Here is a 19588-nt window from a genome sequence, read left to right as displayed (position 1 = left end):
TCCTAATTAGCAGCATTAGGTCATTTAAAACAGCCATGAGCCCTACCCCCGCCGCCTTTTCCGGCCTTCAGAGCTTTTTTGTCAGGCAGAGCAGCTGGTGGTGTTTGCCAGTGCATTTCAGCAGTGCTGGAACTCGGGGGATGAGTTTTACTGGCTCCTGTGGGCTGGGAGGTGGGACTGGCGTTCCCCGTGGATGAGTGGTGATGGGAGAGAGCGGTGGGACTTGGGGGACAGCAGAGAAGCTTCGGGTCCATGCAGCAGGAGCTAATGGAAAACATCACCAGGTAACTCCAGGAAGGGAGATAAAGGGGTACATTGAATGAAAAAGAAATGGGTTTGTTGCTGCAGCCTGGGATTTAATTGTAGGTGAATTTGGTACTGAAGCACGGAGCTAATCTGATCTGTGTATCCCACCTGTTCAGGCAGCTGTTCTATGGAAGCAGCTGAACTTTTTCAGTTGCCATTTTTTCTTTGCTCTGAGAAAATGATATAGTGACTCTTGCTTTCCCAGCACCTAGCAAACAAACAAACAAAGCATTTAAATGATTAAAAGAAAATCTGCCATGATATAAATCATGAAGTTGTGAAGTTATAAAGCTGTTTCACTGCTCTAATGCTGAGAGCTGTTTCTTCAGTCTAAGTGCAGCATGGGGTGATGGTAGAGAGTTTGTTCTGCTATGTGACAGCAGAATAATTGAGGGCAGGAGAAAGGCTTGGAGGGGAGGAGGGTGTCAGTGGAAGGTCTAGCAAATCCATTTTTTGTTGAGTTCAGGGTTTTTAGGATGCTTGTGCGTCAGGAGATAACCAGTAAACATGAGTCAAGAGATCACTAGTAAATAAGTAGAAAGATCTAAAGGATTAGAAAGCTGTTTTCAGAAGGAACATGTTTTAATGCTGTGTTTGTTTGACAGTTCAATAGATGGGAGTGGCTGTAAGTCAGAACTTGGCTGGGCTCCTTTTCCTAGGAACCTCTGGCTCTGCCAGCTCTATCTGTACAGTCCAGGTCTTTACCTCTGGTTGGTTTCTTGGAGCTGTGACACTGTCTAGGTGAGGTTTGAAAAGGAAAAGGGACCAGACAGTCCAATAAGATAGTAGCTGAAGTAGGAAAGTAATGTTAAGTCATCATTCTGTATTAGGATATGGCAAGGGGAGACAAAAAGGAGTTACTGATTTAAGATACATAAGGATTTAGGGCTGAGAGGTCTTGCAATAAAATGGTCTGACCATTAAGCAGAAATTGTTTATGTGCAATGAGATGCCACACAAAACAAAATTTAAATTGTAGTATTTTCACTTGAAGTACTTTAGGATTATTTTGAATCAAAATGTTGGGGAAGCCCAAGTAAAAAATTGGCTTTAAGCAGAGGCAAGAATGTTATGAATCCAGGCTCTCTATTTGGAATATATCTGATACTGATCTCCTATAGAGCACCATCTAGAACTCTGATATGGCAGTAATTCAATAGAACTGATTTCTTGTTTATAATTATTGCTGTGTACATTTTTCATGTTGGTGTCTAGCCTTGGGTAGCACCTTTTTTGTATGAGTTCAGTGGCAACCTTCAATATTTTTTTTTTGCTGTGCCAGTTCTGAGGAGTTTTCTCTGAGGTCTGGATTTGTACAGAGGATTTTGTATCCATGCTGGAGTCAGACTCGTCAGTTCTCAGGATGAATCACATCTTTTTTTGGTGGAATACAATAAAACCTTCCCAAAGGAAGTGTAGGTCACAAGGCCATTTCTCAGAAACTCAGTGTAGTCAGAGGGGTTTATTGTCATGGTAATTTATCAGCGATGTAATCAGCTGATAATTGCTGTTGGCATTACTCCAGATCATTGAAGTCTTTAATTTTTTTATTTATATTGTGAAGCTGCTCCCAAATATACACCTGTTTATCTCATTGCCTCTGCTTAGTTTCCACCTACCCCCAAAACAAAGACTTCAAAAGGCTCATTTCCTTATCCAGACAGGTATCTGGTGACTGGTCACAACCCTGACAGAAGCTGATGGAGGTAGATCCTGCTTTCCTGAGGCATCTCCTCCTACTGTTAGCTTTAGACTCAGAAGTGCATTAGAGCTGAGTAATGGGTTCTGCAAGCTCATTATCTGCAAGTCAGGCAGGTAGATGCTCCTCATTAAAAATGAAAGGAGTTAGAGTATGAAATCATACCACAGTAGCCTGGCAGGGAAGAGAGAAGAGAAGAGAAAAAAGAGAAGAGAGAAGAGAGGAGAGAGAAAAGAGAAGAGAAGAGAAGAGAAGAGAAGAGAAGAGAAGAGAAGAGAAGAGAAGAGAAGAGAAGAGAAGAGAAGAGAAGAGAAGAGAAGAGAAGAGAAGAGAAGAGAAGAGAAGAGAAGAGAAGAGAAGAGAAGAGAAGAGAAGAGAAGAGAAGAGAAGAGAAGAGAGAAAAGAGAAGAGAAGAGAAGACAGAAGTTACCATGGGTTTGTGCTGACAAAACACTTTAGAGCAGCTGCAGTTTCTTGGCAGAAACCAAACCAAGCAAGGTTAGATGTATGGTTGGGGTCTGCCATCTTAAATATAACAAATTACTGCAACAATTACTGCTCCTTAGCTATTCTCCTGGGAGAAATATCTCCTGTAGATCTCAGCATTTCACGAAAATATTCCTTGACAGAAGAATATCACCTTATGAGTCTTTATGTCATTCTTATTGGTAGTATTTTCCCTATGGCAAAGTTTTGGAAGGATTTCTTTCCCCTGTTAGAGTGGCAGGGTGAGCAGGTAACAAATGTTACTAACGGTGCCACACTTGCAATAAGGGGCACTACAGCCAGAGACCTCTGTGTTAGCTTTATAGTGCTTTTCCTTTGGGATATTTCTTAACAGAAATTTAGGAAGAAGTGACAGAGTGACAAAATTGTCTTGAATTTCAACCTGAGGGCAAAATGTCGTCATCTTCCATTTCTCATCCAGCAGGGTGAGCTTGCTTCTCCCATCCTCAGCACATCAAATGTTTCTTACTTGCATGTTCTGTCTTTGGATCAGGATCTCAACCATTGCCATGACCCCGAGCACCTCTCCCAGCAAACAGAACTCACAGAAATTTGTAGCATTATCTCTGATTTTTCAGTCTGCCCACAAATTCATGCAATCGAGGCAAAATCATTGCAAAACCAGATGGTCCCAAAAAACAAGGGTAGACATTAAAGGCAGTGGAAAACCATTAGTGACAATTGTTAGGATGATTTCCCCATGAAGATGGGAGGCTCCTCTTGCTAAATCCCCGTAGGGCTAAACTCACTGCAAGCATACGTCGCCCTTAAGAAGGCGTTGTCATCCATCCAGTGTTTGTTTTTAGGAGAAATGAGAGAGGGAGTGGGATTAGAGGGGGGTTTAGCCCTGACGCAGCCACTCTCCATCTGAGAGGCTTTGGTCAAATCACTTCACTCCTCTCTAAGTGTCCTGTGTGTCATGAGAGTCCTTAGCTTAGGGTTGAAAGAGAATCATGAAGTTGACTTCATGCCAGAGAAAGGTAAGCAGGGGGAATCCCTGGGGAATGGTGACTAATGAAAACTTGGCTGGGCAGAGGAAGCAGCTGGGACATGAAATTTGTACAACTGTGGTGGTGACACCATCATGGAAGCGTGGAGAAGGGGAAAGTCAGCTGGGACTTTGTAAACTCCAGCAGCAAAAGTTTTGCTTTCCTAGTCCAGGGGGATAATTCTCTCATCCATAGGGCAGTGAAGGTGGGTCAAGTTTTTGCAGCTTGTGATTTTTTTTTTTTTTTTTTTTTTTTTTGCAATGCTTAAAATAGATATTGAGGGCAGACAAGGCTGGTTTCTTGCGTTATGTTTGGGTTATGGTAAGGAGAAAAATAGCAAAAAGTTTGATTCTTTATGTAGATGAATGGGAGCCAAGAAAATACATGAACAAATACCTGCAGATGTTCTTGGCCTCACCTACAGGTTTTCAGGAGTTTCACCCTATGCTTGCTGCTGTTTCCTTCAGTCCCAGATATGACAGTTGTTAAAATTAATAGCAAGAAAGCAGTGAAGTCAGCAATGAAACCAGAATTTGGAACTCAAATGGCCTTGTAGGGGTTCAAATGGACTTGTTGAAGGAACTTGGTGGCTGGGTTTTCTTCTCCTTTTTTTGGGTGGAGGAGGGGACTGGATTGAGTAAACAAAAACATGTTAGTAGCAATGAAAGAAATTTGTTTTAAAATAACCTTTGTGGACCTTCTGTTTGCACAGGGATGTTGGAAATGAAAACTGAGGACGAGGTGGATTTTCAGAAGGACGGCACAGGGGAAGTGGTGAGTGCAGGTGTTGTCACCTTGTCCTTTGCTGTGCTTTATAAAGAAACTTTACTGCTACTGTGACCTGCTGGTTTCCTTTCTATGGCCTCTGCAAAGCTGAATGATGCCCAGTGATGTTGCTTTAGCCTTTTAAAGATAGCCTGGGCGTTTTTAGCCCTTGCATTTTCAACCACTGGATTCAGGCCACATTGGTGTTCTCTCAACCTGTGACAGATTGAGCCAAGAGTTTCCTCATGGGGCAAGGTTGTACCAAGATTTGTGGATGATTTGACAAAAGCCACGTCCTGGAATGCACTTGAGGTTGGTGGTGCTGTGTGGGGCCAGCAGCACCTTCAAGGTCCCTGCATTGCTGCTGCTGGGGTGGTCCTGGAGAGTCTGCCCATCCCTTCTGCTGCTCTGTGTTTCCAGGGAGGTTTTGGCAGAAGGAACCGTGGCTGTGTTTTATGTTGGTGTGTGCACAGACTCTGAGGTCTAAAGGCATCATGGGCTGGGCGTGTTTGTGCCTTAGCTGGAAGAAAAATGAATGATGGGAGGATATGTAGGGATCAAATGTGGGGGGAAATGCATATTCCTCATGTCGGTGAAACAATATAAAAAGGTCATGCCAGGAATCAGGAATCCATTGGTATTGTATTTTATTACTTGTGCTTTGCCATTTTAAGGACTGTCTGTCATTAAAAAAAAAAAAAGGTTGGTATTTAGCTTTACATGAACATAATTTTCATTTCAAATACCACTAATACAAATTCTGCTTTGTCAATAGCTGTGGTTTTTTTGGTGTTACCTTTCCTAGATGGATTTGTATTTGCTCCTGTATTTTATGTGTGGTTTCATGTTCCTAAAAAAATGTTTTGTAAATGGCAAATTGATGGCAGCCTTGTGTTGAAGCATGTTACCTTTGAGCAGCTGTGTTTGTATCTTCCCCTACCATTATGAAGCTGTTAAAAGAGAAAATACTGTGGGGATGAGTTTACACTGTAGGGTGGAGCTCCAAAAATCTTTGCTCATCATGCAGCAAAGCTCTTAGAACAGCAGAACAGTCTTGCCAAAGCTTGTAATAAAATCAGGTTTATGATGTTTTTAACAAGTTAAGGCTTAATTTCTGTAGCAGTTTGCTTGGTGAGTTAGCCAGGGACTAGAGAAAATAACTTTCCAAGCTAAAATTTGTGCTGTCTGATATGGAAGTCTTTCATTACTGGAATGTGTGAGTGTAAAGATGCTATTGATTTTTTTTTTTTACAGACCCTTTATTAAAGATCACTTTCCTGACCAATACTTCCAAATCTGGTAGAGAAGTAAGAAATTTTTAGAAAATGCAATTTAGGACACAGCCTTTTACTTTCAAAAAAGGCGAAAAAAAAATTTGAATTTGGCTTCCATTTTGCATGTTTTACCGGCATTTTGGGTTTTGTGTGTGTGCTTTCTTCTCTTCTTCCTCTCCCTCCCACCCTGTCAAACACCTCTTTAGAAATCTGGCTTTTCCGAGGCAGGAATGGGAGTGCCAGGGGAATGGAAATTTTGCTGCAGGACTGACAGGGTTTCCTGTTGCTACGTTCAACAGAAACAAAATAACAACTGCACTATATTAAGGTAATTAAAAAAAAAAAAAAAAACGAACCAACCCAACAAAAAACCCAACCAAAAAGGAGTGGAAGGCTTATAAATAGAGCTTAATTCACACATGTGGGCCGGTGAAAGCCACCACCGCGCTTTGCGCCTCTCCTGCCACGTCCTGACTCTGCTTTATTTAGTGCTGCTTCTTTTTGTAGCCAGGAGCTTTCAGGTGCTCATTACAGAGCCATTTTGTGGTTAGTAAAGGTGGTTTTCTTAACTTGCTGGAGATAGAAGTGTTGTTGCTTGCCCCTGGTTGTGAGCTGCAGGTATTTTTGCAGCCTCGCTGGTGCTGTCGGCAGTTTTGGATATTGGGAATATTTGTTAACTCTTGTTTTACGGGTGAGAAATTTGCACACTGCTTTATATAAGCACAAGTTACTTAAAAAAAAGAAAAGTCTTGGAATTTAAATAGTGCAATTTCTTATATAGTTCGGTCAGGCTGAAGGACAGTAGCTTGAGTACTCTGGAGAGAGAAGGGGGAAAACTCTTCCTTCTAAGCTGAGTTGTGAAGAATGCAAAACTGTGAAGCATTTTGAGAATTAGCTGGATCTGTGCTGCCAGTATTACAGATGTGAGATTTCACACTTTCTCCTGTAGTTGTTTCAGAAGATTCTTACACATCATGGAAAAGCTGCTGTTAAAAAATGTTTAGGAAGATAATGGTCTGTAGGGTTATAAGCACTAAAGAGAAAATAATGGAATTTTTTTTTTTTCCAATTAAAATGAGTTTTTAAATTATCTACTTCTTAAATTTCCAGAATCTTTTCTCAGAAGTTGTATCTGTTCAGGTATAAAACTCAGTAACCAGAACTTTCCAGGCTCCTTGCATGGTGGGCAGTGGGTGCTTATCCTGGTGGAGACTCTCCTGGTCCTTATGTTCCTGCTGAGTTTGGGAATCTTGAGTAGAGCTGGGACAGTCACTTGATGTCATCTATTAAAACGAAACTTTAGAATTTTTAAAATTGAATTATTTTTAACTCTGATGAGAAATTTGGTTTGGCTTCTGCATGCTACGATATTAAAATAATTTAAAATGGAGCCTGTGGCTCCAGCATCATAAAAGTAAAGCAGCAGTTTAAAATGAACTGTACCCTGATGTGCTTCTCTTGTGTTGATCGCAGAAATTGGTTGTGATTCATTATTTGCTGAACCTTTGTCTTCACGTGGCAGGGTGGATGAGGTTGTGCTGCTGGGTTCATCTGATGGCTTTGGTTGACTGATCCTGTGACTGAGAAGTTGTAGCTGGCTGACCTCAGGAACAGAGTTCACTGGGAAATAGCCTTCCCATTGCATTTATTAACTGTCTTACTTAGCTCCTATTGAATTGAATACATCCTACCTTTACCAGAGGAATCAGTATTTAATTAATGTCTGTATTTTCAGAAATTGCTAAGAATGAAGCTTAGAAAACTCTTGCACTTACATCCCTTCACTGATCCAAGTAGTGCAGTAACAATTGGTGTATCAGCAAGGTCACTTTCTGGGGGGAAACTTGCAATATTTTCAGTCATGATTTGGAAGATGGAGGTGTGTTTATAACACTCAGATGATATCAGGTCGGGAGGGATTGTAGGCACTTGAGAGTACAGGGTCAGGGTTCAGAATGACCTTAAGAAATTGGAGAGCACATCCAGATAAGAGATAAAAGCAAACAGTGAGTGCTGCATTTGCAAAGGAGAAAGCAAAATGCACTTTTACCAATTCAGGCTTAAGCTGGAGAGGGATAGGTTAAAATAAGGCTGAGAATTTGTAGTGGATAACAAATGAACCAACTGCAAGAGTTATTGCAAGAGAGACAGATCTTGTTTGGAGTTTTATTTGAAGGAGTGTCCTCCATAAGGTGTGGGAGATGACTTACTCATGTGTGGCACTGTGGAGCCATCATCGGTGCCATCAAATGTGGTTTGGAGTGCCCTGCTCAGAGGAGGACACAGGCAGACTGGAAAGTGTTCAGAAGAAAACAATGAGAAGAGATTAAGAAACGTGAGAAGAGATTGAAAGCACTAAATTTATTCAATGCAGCAAAAAGAAAACCATTGTGCAATCCAGCAGTCTGCCAGCATGTAATAGTGGTTATTAAAGTCCCAGATTTCCATGGCAGTTTTAATTTACTGATTTGCTAATTTGCCAGGATGATTTAGGCTGGATGTTGTGACAACATCCTGTTACCATCATAAAACTGTTGCAAGACCACCTAGGGAGGCCAGGAAACCTCCTTCCCTGGGAGTTGTTACAGATAAGAGAGATGATGCTGTCAGGACTGAGCCTCGGGTCTGTTGTTGCCTGTTGGTTTTGGTTTGTAAGCCCCCATGTTTGTGCTTTGCTGAACAGGGAGAAGAGCAAGGAGCTGCTTGGCCAGAGTCTGGCAGGGTGAGCAAAGGAAGGGGACTGGGACAGAAGGACTGCAGGAGATGAGGATGGGAAGAAGGGGATGGAAAAGAGCCTATGGGGGAGAGTAGAGACCCACACCGCACTGAGATGAGTGTTGGGATGGACAGTAGGTGTGAAGAATACAGGGATTTTTCCTTCCCCACAACTGTAATCTCTCATGCTTCTCTTCCTTGGAGTCATCAGATAAATGGGTAAAATTCTGGCCAAGGTGTACAGTGTCACCCACCTCCTGTGGCTGGTGCTGAAGAGCAGAGTCTAGTGCAGTTATTGTCAGATCAAGTGGTGCTTCATGGTTCCAAACTGCTGGAACCTTGCTGGTGACCTAAGACAAGGGATTGTCATAGTTCTTCAGGTTCCAATTTATTTTCTTAGGAACTAACTATTTTAACAAACTGCTCACCCTGAGGACCTGACAAAATTCAGGTTGTCTGTATGCACTCAGGTTCATTTTCTCTATCTGCATGGGTGTACACATGTACATAATACGGGATGGGGGCCTGCAGAATAGCATAGGAATTTCCTCAACAGTTTGGACAATTTCAGAGCAAGTGGCTGAAGTGTTGGAAACAAATCAGAGCTGGGTCTGGTGGTGGAAAGTGCAGCCTTAACAATAGGCTATGTTCTCACCCTGCCTCTTTAAAATCACTTGTGTAACCCTCTCTTTGTAAATGTTGTCCTGTAACTACAGTAAACATGGAAAATCCGAGCCAAAAGGGTGCCCTGCTCTAAGCCTGGCATTAATGCTGGAGGCTGACACACACTTACCCATTGGGTCAGGGCTTTGGGCTAGTCATCTGCCAAGCCCTTTCTCACACCCACCAGCATCCTGTGTCTGCCCTGGATGCTCAGAGCAGAGGCTTTGAGCTCTGGGAGGAAATTGTGTCAGCTGGCCAGCCCTGAGTGAATGCATGGCTGTGTAGGACACATCACCCTGGCTTTCGCCGGCTGCTCTGGGCTTCCCCACGCAAGCTGCAGGGAGCGAGAATAAAAGCTGGGGGAAGGAAAAGAAAAAGAAATTCAAGCCAGGCTGAGGTTCTTGTTTGGCCTTTACCATTACTCATGCCTTGAAGGCATTTATACAGCTATTGTGGCAGGTTTTTTGTCCTGCACTGAATTTCTCTGGGTGCCGCATTTCCGATGCCTTTTTATCCAGAATGCTGATAATCCCCAGCTCAAGACTGTACTTTCCAAGCTCAGTCACAGGATTCACGGATGTTAAGGGGCGAGGCAGGAACGTGGACACCGAGCCAAATCCCCAGCTCAGTGCAGGGATGCTGCTCCCAGTTCTGGCTCCAGGCAGACGAAGGCGCCCACGCCGCCCCCACTGTGGCCACGGGGCTTGTGCCAGCCCCGCTGATCTCTGGAGATGGTGAGTTAGATCTCCTCCCCTTCCCCTTCCCCTTCAGCCACTGTTCTTCAGAGGCAAAGATTGCTGCCTGATACTCTGGTTTTTCATCATTTCCTCATTTTCTCTAACGAAACATCTAGCTCTGCCATCCTCCCAGTCGCAGTAAAGTTTATCCCTGTTTTTTCACACTCAGTGTAAAAAGCATCAAGATCTAGCTGCAGTTTCATCTGCAAATGCTGTTGCCTCAAAGGCAGAGTTGTGTATATATTCTTGCTGTAGTTTTGAGATGGTTTAGATTGAAGACAACTGTTTAATAATTACAGTTCTGCAATGCTCACTTATGGCTTGCTTCAGACAAAGGGGTTAACTCATAAATTATTTTACATCAGTGTATTAAAGTAGCTTTCAGATCCTTTTTAGTATCAGGACTCTGTTATTTTACAAGTTTATAAAATACAGACCTAACAGACTTAAAGTATAGAAAATCCTGTGTTTGGAGCTCTCTTCCAGTGGTTTGATACATTCATTTTTTATGCAGTCATGAAATTATGGATCCATACTTTCCATAAAATAATGGATGTTTAAGACAGCAAAGGAATGCTGGCATACTGAATATTTCCTGCATATTACCTTATGAAGGAAAAGACTGTGCTGTTTCTGAAAGGTCCAATCTCCTTTATCCTATAGGTTCTTTTATTTGTGTTTGAAATATCTTAAAAGTTTTGTGGTCTAGCTGCTGTACAGTAGATGGTTTCTTGCACATTGACTTCCTGGTCTAAATATAGAGAAAACTAAGATGATAACATGGGAGACCAATGTGGACTTTTGATGGAGGCTGCATTATTATGACAAATGGGTACTTTGGTGTATCAGATCACTGGGTTTTTATCTTTCTAAAGGAACTTCTCTAGTTCCATTCTGATATTTTGGAAGCCAGAGCTGGCCCCCTGTGTAGACAGATTTATGCTTTCCTGCAGATTGCAGGGGTTGGTTTTTTTACAGTTTATTAGAATTTACACCACTTTAGAGAAAAGCCTTATAAATGCAGTAAACAGATTTTTAATTATATTCCCATACATTTGTTCTGGGTTTTTGTGAGTAGTCATGGGACAGACAGGAGAGTTGAACAGGAACTCCTGGGCACTGATGAAGCAGGCTCTAGCAATATCCAGGCGTAGCATTTCTGACTTTAACTTCCAGCAAAGGATGAAAAGAATGATAGGAGTAAGAACATAAGAAGTACTGTCAAACTTTTTCCATAGAAACATGGAATCAAAATGCCTGTCACCCTGTGGTCCTTTTACAGATTTCCCTTTTTGTTATTGTTCTCAGCCTTTTCCCACTTATTTTAGGATGTTTACCTTCCCTGATTATATTATTTTCATGCAAAGGTGGAAACCTGGTTTTTTCCCTCCATCATCTCAGCTGTTTCTGCTTGGTGTCTGTTTCTGCCTGGTGTTACATACACATCCTGGTGTGGCCCAGGGTGACTCAGCTGTGTTGCAGAATGTTTCTGGGCTCAAACTGCTGTTAAAACATCAGATGAGATAAAAGCCTGGGTGATAACTAAATGTTTGCCTCTTCATGCAGCATCCTTGCACTGGGCAGACTGGTGGCTCTCTGGCTTGGCAGGGACATCTTTGCAGTTGTATGGGACAGGCTGGTGGTGGTGGGGAGATTTTTAAGCTTGGGGGTGTGAAACAAGAATAGATGGTTCATGTTGCAGTGGATGGTTCTAATATCACTCAGAAGGACTGTGTCGTTTGGTGTCCAAGAATGTGATATCTAAAATAAAAGTTTGGGAGGGAGTGGGTTTGGTTGAGCTGAGGCAGCTGCAAGTCAGAATTAAAACCCCCAGGGCCAGAGCAGTGCCTGGGGTTGTGTTTGGCTGTGGGCAGTCATAGCTGTCCTTGTCATAATACCAAACTAATGGAAACTTTCAAGAATAGGAAACTTCCAAATTTTGGTAGAAGACTTTAGTCATAAATTATGCCAAAGAAGAGGCGATGTCTCCAAATGACATGTACAAAGCATGGACAAGAGTGACATTTTTTATTGGGACCCTGGAGCAGGTAGACACAAAGGATAAGAGTTTCTTCTCAGTGCTACTGTACCTCCTTTCCATTGCCACTTTGGTTTTTTACTGCTGTGGTCTGTGTTTTGGACTTCTGCTTTGGAATAACTCCAGCAAGGAGGCTGTAACAAGAGTGTAAAATGTTTTGCCAAGATTTAATAAAATATACTTCATCAGCTGCATAGAAATTAGCAGATGGGAGAAAATTCTAAACTAGGCTTTTTTTTGTACTTGATCTCTTGCAGATAATAAAAGTTCTTCTTCCACTTCTCTTTCTCTTTCTGCTTCGCTTATACATTAAATTTATGCCTAAATAAACATATACTTAATGTAGCAAACTTTCTGATTGCCTCTTGAGCAGTAGTGAACTTAACTGCTCCCTCCCTTCTTGATGTATTTCTCATCTTAGTGCCAGTGATGTACTTGGTGAAAATGAAGGTGGTAGCTGTGCCCAGGAGACTAATCCAAAAAATAGTACAAATATTTCTGGATTACCTTGTTTGCTTTCTCTTCTGTTTGTGTAGTTTGAAACAAAGGAATTGTTGATGTTCTTTCTTTAATCTGAGTTATGCTGCTCTCCTTTCAGATCTGCAGAAGGTCTGATGGGTGGCTTATGGTTTCCTCAGTCTGGTTAGATATTACTTCTCCCTAAAGACTTTGCCCTGATACCATTACAGCCACTTAATAATAGTTCCTCCTTATTTTTGCACTTAGTTATTTGGGGGCATATTCTTACCTGCATCTTTACCAATACCACATGCCTCCCTCTCCTGGAGCATTTCCATCTTCCCCCCTGGACCCCCAATACTGTGTTTGCAGGTACCTTGGGGCTGGCTCTGCCTGGCTCTGGCTGTGCTCTCCCTCCTCATGTAGAGTCCTTCCAGCTGCTGAGATAAGAGGCAGGAACGTGAAGCCTTGCCCCTGCTTGCTCATTAGTCTGAGCTCTGGTACTGAGTCTGCTTAGCATCAAGTGACTTGTTTGTCTTGTGTCTGAGACTATGCTTACCTCCATAAATCAAAAAAAAAAAAAAAATCATAATCCTGAGCTACTTGACACTGAACTTTTGCTTGGTTTCTTAACACAGCTGGACATTAAATGCCTGAAAGTGGTTAGGAGGAATATTTCCAAAATACACATTTTCAAAGACTGGAGGTGCAGTTCTCTGTAATGTTAGTTTCAATCTGAGATCATCTTGTGTTTAGGAGTATGAAATCTCTTCTGCCTTTCCAAAATGCTGTACTGATTCTTACCAAAAGCATGGAGAGGGATGGGCTGTTAAAATCTACTGAGGTTACAGAAGGATTCCTTATTATTTTGTTCCACTTTTTTTTTTTTTTTTTTTTTTTTTTACCTCACTGGTCGTAACAAGGCGAGAAAACACTGACCTGCTTGCCCAGGAGGAGGCAGATAAGTTTTAACTTCAAATGCCTTCACTGCAGGGTTAAAACAGAGCAGTAATGTACCTTTTTGAGCCTTTTAAAGAGAATGAGGGTTGCTTACATCATGTCCATATATTTCTACCTGTAGATAACCAAAAAGAGGCATGACTGTAAAAACTGGGGTCTTACAAAGGGAAGGGGTTAGAGAAACTCCTCTCTGCAGCATGGGTAGAAATGGGTTTTAGGGCATTTTCCAAATTTTGGGTTTTAATGTGTTTTGAAGAGACATCGAGAGGCAGCTTAAAAAGCTTTTTTCGTTCGTAGCTGTATATCTGGGGGACAGTGTTTGATTTTTCTTGTCAAACCTTGTTTATTTCTTCTTTTCTGTCTTTGAGGAAGCTGAGTTTTATTTCGTATGCTATAAACGATGCAAAAAGCACCCAGAACGCTGTAGATTTGATCCTCTGCCTTTGTTATAAATCTGTGTATATAGACTAAATAAATATCTTCTTTCTGGACTTAAAATCCTTGCAGTGCAGCAGACAACAAAAATTTGTGTCTTGGAGTAGCTCCGAGAATTCTTTAATGCTGAAATATCACTTCTGCTTGCAAACCTGGGGCTCTCCCTCCTCTAGATAAGCAGTTTCTGTTTAAACTGGGGTTTTTATGACTGTCCTTTTGGGCAAGCATTGGCACAGCTGATGGAGACTCTAGGAGTGCATGGCAGGGAAATAAGAAGTTTGAAGGTAAGATTAAACAAGTCCTCTCTGTTAAAAAGAGCAAGGGGAAAGGGGAAAGAAAATATCTGTGCATGGGGTATTGGCTTTCTTTGGCTCTTGACAGTTTCAATGTACACTGAAAAAGACTGGAGCTCTTTAAAAGCTTTGTAAGTTGTTTTCTTCTTCAAGAAAACAGAATTTAGATAGAAACATCTTGTTTCAACTAGCAGCTGAATTAAATGTTGAAAATAGGATATTTTGGTTGAATTTGTTGTTTTGGTTTTTTTTGTTAGGCAATTATTAGATTCACAAGAAAAGTACATTCTGTTTTTATGCAAGCCTTCCTGTGAGCAGTGCTTGTTCTCTGTCTGGGAAGGAGCACTGTCTGAAGCACCAAATATCTTGTGGCAGCTTGGCTCTTAAAATATATTGTGTGTTATCTTTTACGGAGGATGTTGGCAGATGTCTGGATCCCAGCAGTGAAATAGCAGGAGGGGAGGCAAGACAAACCTGGGGTTTATTGTGCATTGCTGCTGGAAGTGCAAATGGGAGCCAGGAAGATGGGCAGTGGAGGTGTTTTAGTCCCTTGTATGGGCAGAAAGCAGCAACAGCAAGGGGATATTTTAAGCCAGTATTTAGGGGAGATGTATTTCCTTTATTTCTTGTCTGAGTCTGGTGGGCAAGAAATGGGGGGCATTCATTTATCCCCCCAAACTCCCAGTTCAGGGGAGGGAACGAGGTGCTCACTGCAGCCACTAAAGAGAGACCAAAGTCAGGAAAGGAGCCCAACTTTTATTTTATTCCAGTCTTACCAACTGGCCTAGCCAAAATAGAGCATAGAATAACAACAGCTGTTGAAAAAAGTCAAAATTATGTGCCTGTATGAACAGATGTTTCCATAAGCCATTGATTTTTAGGTTGGCCCAGCTTAAATACAGTATGAGGGTGAAAGTCAAAAAGGTAAAATCTTGTCTAGGAGATGTTTCTCTAGTTAGGAGAACTTTATAAGCTGTCAGAGAAGCATTAAACAAAGTTGCACCAAAATATATAGTGGCTTTTAGTTTAAATTGTGAAAATATTTTGCTTTCAATAGCTTTCAGATCTTTTGCTGGGTATTTTTGCTTATGCGTCTGCATTAAGTAAGCCCATTTAACAAAACCTGATCCTCATATAAACATGGAATAATGACAGTATCCCACATATGGGTTTCATTAATTTTTGCATGTTTTGAAGTTGCCTTTTTTTTTTCTCTGAAAGGCAAACTTCAGAAACAGAAGACTAGTGCTGCATGATAGCCAAAAAAGACTAACTGAGGAATAATAACTTGGAATAGTTAAATTATTTAACTGTCGTATAACAGATTTTTTTTTCCAATAGAGAAGGATTCTGCATAATCTGCATTCCTCCCAGTTGCTGTTAGTTGTTTGCTTTGATGGAACTGGCATCAGTTCTGCTGGTTATCTGCAAGCTTTTGTGCTTTTGAGTCTTGTAAATGTTTTGGATTTTAGTCTGAAGAGAAAGCTTCAGAACATTTTCCTCTTTCTTCCTAAGCAAACAAAACCAACCCTTTCCTTGTAGCCACTGGCAAGAAATCTCAGATGCTCCATTTTCCTTATCTGCAGCACAGCAATTTGCAGCTCCTGGGACAGTCCAGATCAGAAGGATAACTCAGGGAAATTGCAGGGTATAATAAATGCTGCTTTTTAACATTTTTGGCACCATTTATCATCATCCATTGTCTTAAATGTATTTATCTATTGAAAATGGCTGTTAAATCTATGGAAATGCATCATCTCTGGCAGGTGGGTAATGAGAGAGGGGAGCACAAAAACTCAGCAACTAAAACTTTCCTAAAGCACCTGTATTGGCCTGTATTGGACATTCCCCATATTTGCAGGGTCATTCCCTAGCTTTAACTGAGTGGAGAGTCACACGAGCAGGGCTTGGGACCCATTATTCCAGTTAGGATTTAACCCTGCAATAACAAATGTTACTGTAGAGGGATCTTTGAAAAGCTGGCAGAGGTGTAGGATATGTTAGTTTATACCCTTAGAATAAATATTTTGTTCTTTTTCTGGGGCAGCATCAACTGTTGAGAAAATTTCTTACTGATGGTGATGCTTTCACATGTCTGGCTGTAATTATACATGTTTTATGCCCTGAAATTCCTTTAAAAATACTTTCTAAAACCAGGCTGTTGGGGAGAACATACGCAGCATGGATTGATGTGGCAGTCATTCATGATGACTTTGTGGACCCAATGAATCCTTACCCTTGTATATACATCCTTAGTCCAGAGGGATGAAAGTGGGGTAAAAATGGATAAAACCAGGGTTTTTTTCTACAGGGTCAACATTCTCTCCTGGACTCTTGAGCTGTAAAGACATGTTTGTTTAATATTCTTTACAGAGGACTACCAGGGAAACGGATAAAACAGTGAGCGAAGGAATACTCATGTGGTCGGTCCTAAAGCAGACCTCCCAGGCAGGAGCTGGATTCCAAATGCCTCTTCTCAAAGTTTGCATTGGATTTTATTTCAGGTTTCCAAATGCATGGAGAGAGGGCACGAAAATATTGGTTGAATGTGGGTGTAGGTAGGAGGGTGATCTGGAGTGGCTGTTAGTGATGGGAGAGGGGCTTGGCTGCACTCAGAGCATCTCAGTTACCCATAGAGGCTGAAGATCCTCCTTCCCTCAAAACAAACATAAAAATTATAAGGGCAAAACAAACGCCACAGTGTCCTCAATCCACTGCCTTCATTAGCAGCCAAGCAAAAAGCTGACCTGGGAATATGATGGGTGCCTTTGTACAGTGCTCTGCTTTCCCAATGCTTCCCCTCCCAGATTTTCAATTACCAGATGAAAGAAAAGATAACTTTTTCCCTTTTGACAGAATGCCTGGCCAAGACAATACACGTATGGGCTTCTGAAGGGCTGAGTCCTAGGGACTTCAGTTAAAAAGGAAAAAAAAAAAATAAAAGAAGGGAAACTGAATCATTTTCTGGCATGATTTATTCATTTGAATGACCCGTCTCTGTTTTTCAGTTAGATTACAGCGCCTTAAACTGTAGGCATGAAAGAATGGTAAAAGTTGAATAATTTCCTCAGTACAAGATGTGTCATTTTTATATTGTCCATTAATTTCACTCACTCATGCCATGAGTCATTTTTGTTGGGCTTTATCCGCCAATTCATCTGCATAATCTGCTACCCTGTCTCTGTTTTTAGCTAAAGACATAATTCATCAGATGGAACCATCCACCAGGCATTTCATGGCACTGATCTCATGTTATGCTGAGGCATCCTGGAGTGGCTCAGGCAATGTCTGCCTGCTCCTGTTCCTGCCCACACAGGGGATCATTTCAGAGCACAGGGATGTTTCCTGCACTCTGGAAATGTGAGGTGCTTTGTTTTCCTGCACAAAAACTTGAACTAATTTTTAACCTCATATCTTGAACTGTAGAGATTCAGTCTTTCTAGAATGTGTTGTTGTGGGGGAACAGAACATGTGTTTTTAGTTGTATAAATCAGTACTTTCTTATATCCTGTATCTATCCCAGTCATGTCAGAATATGTCTTTTTATTATGGATTATATAAAAATGAAAAACTCCTTTGATTTTTGAATTTGTAAGCTTTATAGATAATGAAACATCCCCTTTTTCTTGCATTTGAGACAAATGCAATGATTTCTTCCTTAACTCCTCTGTAGGACAAATTATTAGACATTACTTGATTGGGCTTGAGCAGGCCTTCAGGTATTTGAGGGATGGTCTGTGCAAACCAATTTCAAGTGACTTGTATAATGTTTATGGTGGATTGAAAACTCCTATAAATGCAATTTGCTATTTTAAATACTTTTATTTATGTCATTATCTTTCCAGATCCCCAAAATTGTAATTTTTCCTTTATAGGAGAATCACAGTAATTAGCAAAGATTATCACTCATTGTGTGCATGTAAATTTACATGTTTATTGACAGCAACTGAAAACCATAAAGGAAAACATCAGCAAATCAATTGTGACCAATTTTAGTGTTGGATGAGATCAGAGAAGTGAGCATCATTTCTTCAGCAGCAGCTCCAGGCTGGGCTGTGCCAGCTGTGAAATCAAAGCATCATCTTCCATCCAGTTGTTTTGGTTGCAAGTTGTGTTATTCTTTACAAAAATCCCCGTTTTTTTGGTGTTTGACCCAGTCTGTAAGTCATTAGACTCTGGTGGGAAGAGCCTGAGCATGGGAGCAGCTGACAGGAGGACACAGGCGACGTGCAGCTGATTTGTTGCTGCAGTTCATAGCTCAGGTGCTCCTTGACAGCCTCTTTTGGGACTGTTCCTGCTTTATCCACTCATATTTTCCCTTCCTTATTTTCAGGATGTTGAAACTCACACAGCAAAGCAACATGTCCAGTGCCTGACAGCAGAAGTATTTCTCTCAACTCCCATAACACACTAAATAAATATCTGTGGGCTGGTCCAAGATCCCACAGCATTTCAGCCAGCTAGACATCCCAAGTGCGGTTATTTTTGGTAAAGGAAGAAGCAGATCTTGCAAAGTGATGTAGAGTCAGCTGAGGGGTTGCTAATCTCTTGAGTGGCTTGTGTTTCTCCTTTAGCCATTTGGGAGCTGTAAGATAGGCAGTTGATTTCCTCTGGAATGATGTTCAGGCATGCACCATGGCTGACCAAAGCTTCAGCATTTTTTTGAAGGTTACTTGGACAATAGAAATTCCTGAAAAATGTACACTGAGTCTCTGAGAAATATTAGAAAAAGGGAAGGTCAGGAAGTGGCTGAAGGTCTCTCAAGGTGTTTTTGTATTTTCTCAAAACACATGCTCCATGTATCCGTGCCTGACAGTTTTTCAAGCCCTCCTCATTCCCTCATGGCTCTTTAGCTGTTTCTGTCTGGTTCTGTCTGAGCTCAAACACAGGCTGCAGCTGGACAGGGGATTGTTTGATGTTAAATTCAGCTCAATCTTGTCCCAAAGCATTGCTCCGTGAGGAAATGCCTCTCTCCAGACCTTGGTCTGAATATATGATTTAAATAGGGAAGTCTGGGAGAGTCTCAGGCTGGAGAATAAAACTTGTGTTGGTACTGTGGATAATGTTCACCAAGGAATAAATCAAATTGATGAATATGGAGGTGTTTTAGAACCTTTAGGATTGTGAAGGTTTGTTGCTGCATCACTGACCTTGCTCCTCAGAGTAGCATGGATTTGCCACGGGCGGTTGGACACTGTCCGTGTCCCTCTCTGTGACTCCTTTTCTTTCCGTGCCCTACCTCGTAGGGGAATTCAAAATCGCAGCCAGCCTTTTGGAGCCACTTGTAGCTTGGTGGGACACTGGTGGATGGTGCTATGGCCAGAGGGATGCAGCTGTGGACAGAAGTGCCACCACCCCACAGGGATGCAGACGGACAGGCATGGTGGACTGGGTCAGCCACAAAACTCCTCTCAGTGTTGCAGTGCTCCTGCAAACATGAGAAATGCCATGTTTGAAGGGTTGTCAGGGTTCTTCACCAAGGTCTGTGGTGTGAGTGCTTGCTGTGGTCAACAGCAGCCTGATCTGCTTCAGAATCCACATTTGAGTGTCCATCTTGGTCTGGTCTCACGTGGGCGCTGACCTCCCTCCCAGCAGACAGGATGGATGTGCTCTCCTTTCCAGACTGGACGTGCTCCTCTTACAGGCTTTGCAGCGTTAGAGTACAGATTTCCTTTGCCTTATTTAGTTTCAGGAAAAAAGCGATTTGTTTTGTCTATCCTCGCAAGTGCCAGAAATGTAAAATTTTTT

The 19588-nt window shown here is 41.7% G+C and overlaps 1 protein-coding gene across 12 annotated transcripts in view; it reads left to right on the top strand.

Moving 5' to 3' along the window:
• Positions 1-19588, top strand: part of AKAP13 (A-kinase anchoring protein 13) — a 202630-nt gene that overhangs the window by 112149 nt on the left and 70893 nt on the right. For 10 of the 12 annotated variants that reach the window (XM_072934105.1, XM_072934101.1, XM_072934108.1 and 7 more), the window contains exon 10: positions 4214-4275. In XM_072934105.1, coding sequence (XP_072790206.1) covers positions 4214-4275 — 62 coding nt within the window. Of the gene's footprint in view, positions 1-144; positions 285-4213; positions 4276-9602; positions 9653-19588 lie in introns of those variants that run through there. The other 2 variants (XM_072934110.1, XM_072934111.1) reach the window with 2 other exon arrangements.

This window comes from Taeniopygia guttata, chromosome 10, assembly GCF_048771995.1.
Source record: "Taeniopygia guttata chromosome 10, bTaeGut7.mat, whole genome shotgun sequence".
Lineage (NCBI taxonomy): Eukaryota > Metazoa > Chordata > Aves > Passeriformes > Estrildidae > Taeniopygia > Taeniopygia guttata.
The sequence above is the reverse complement of the archived record's forward strand: the minus strand, read 5'-3'. Positions and strand labels throughout refer to the sequence as shown.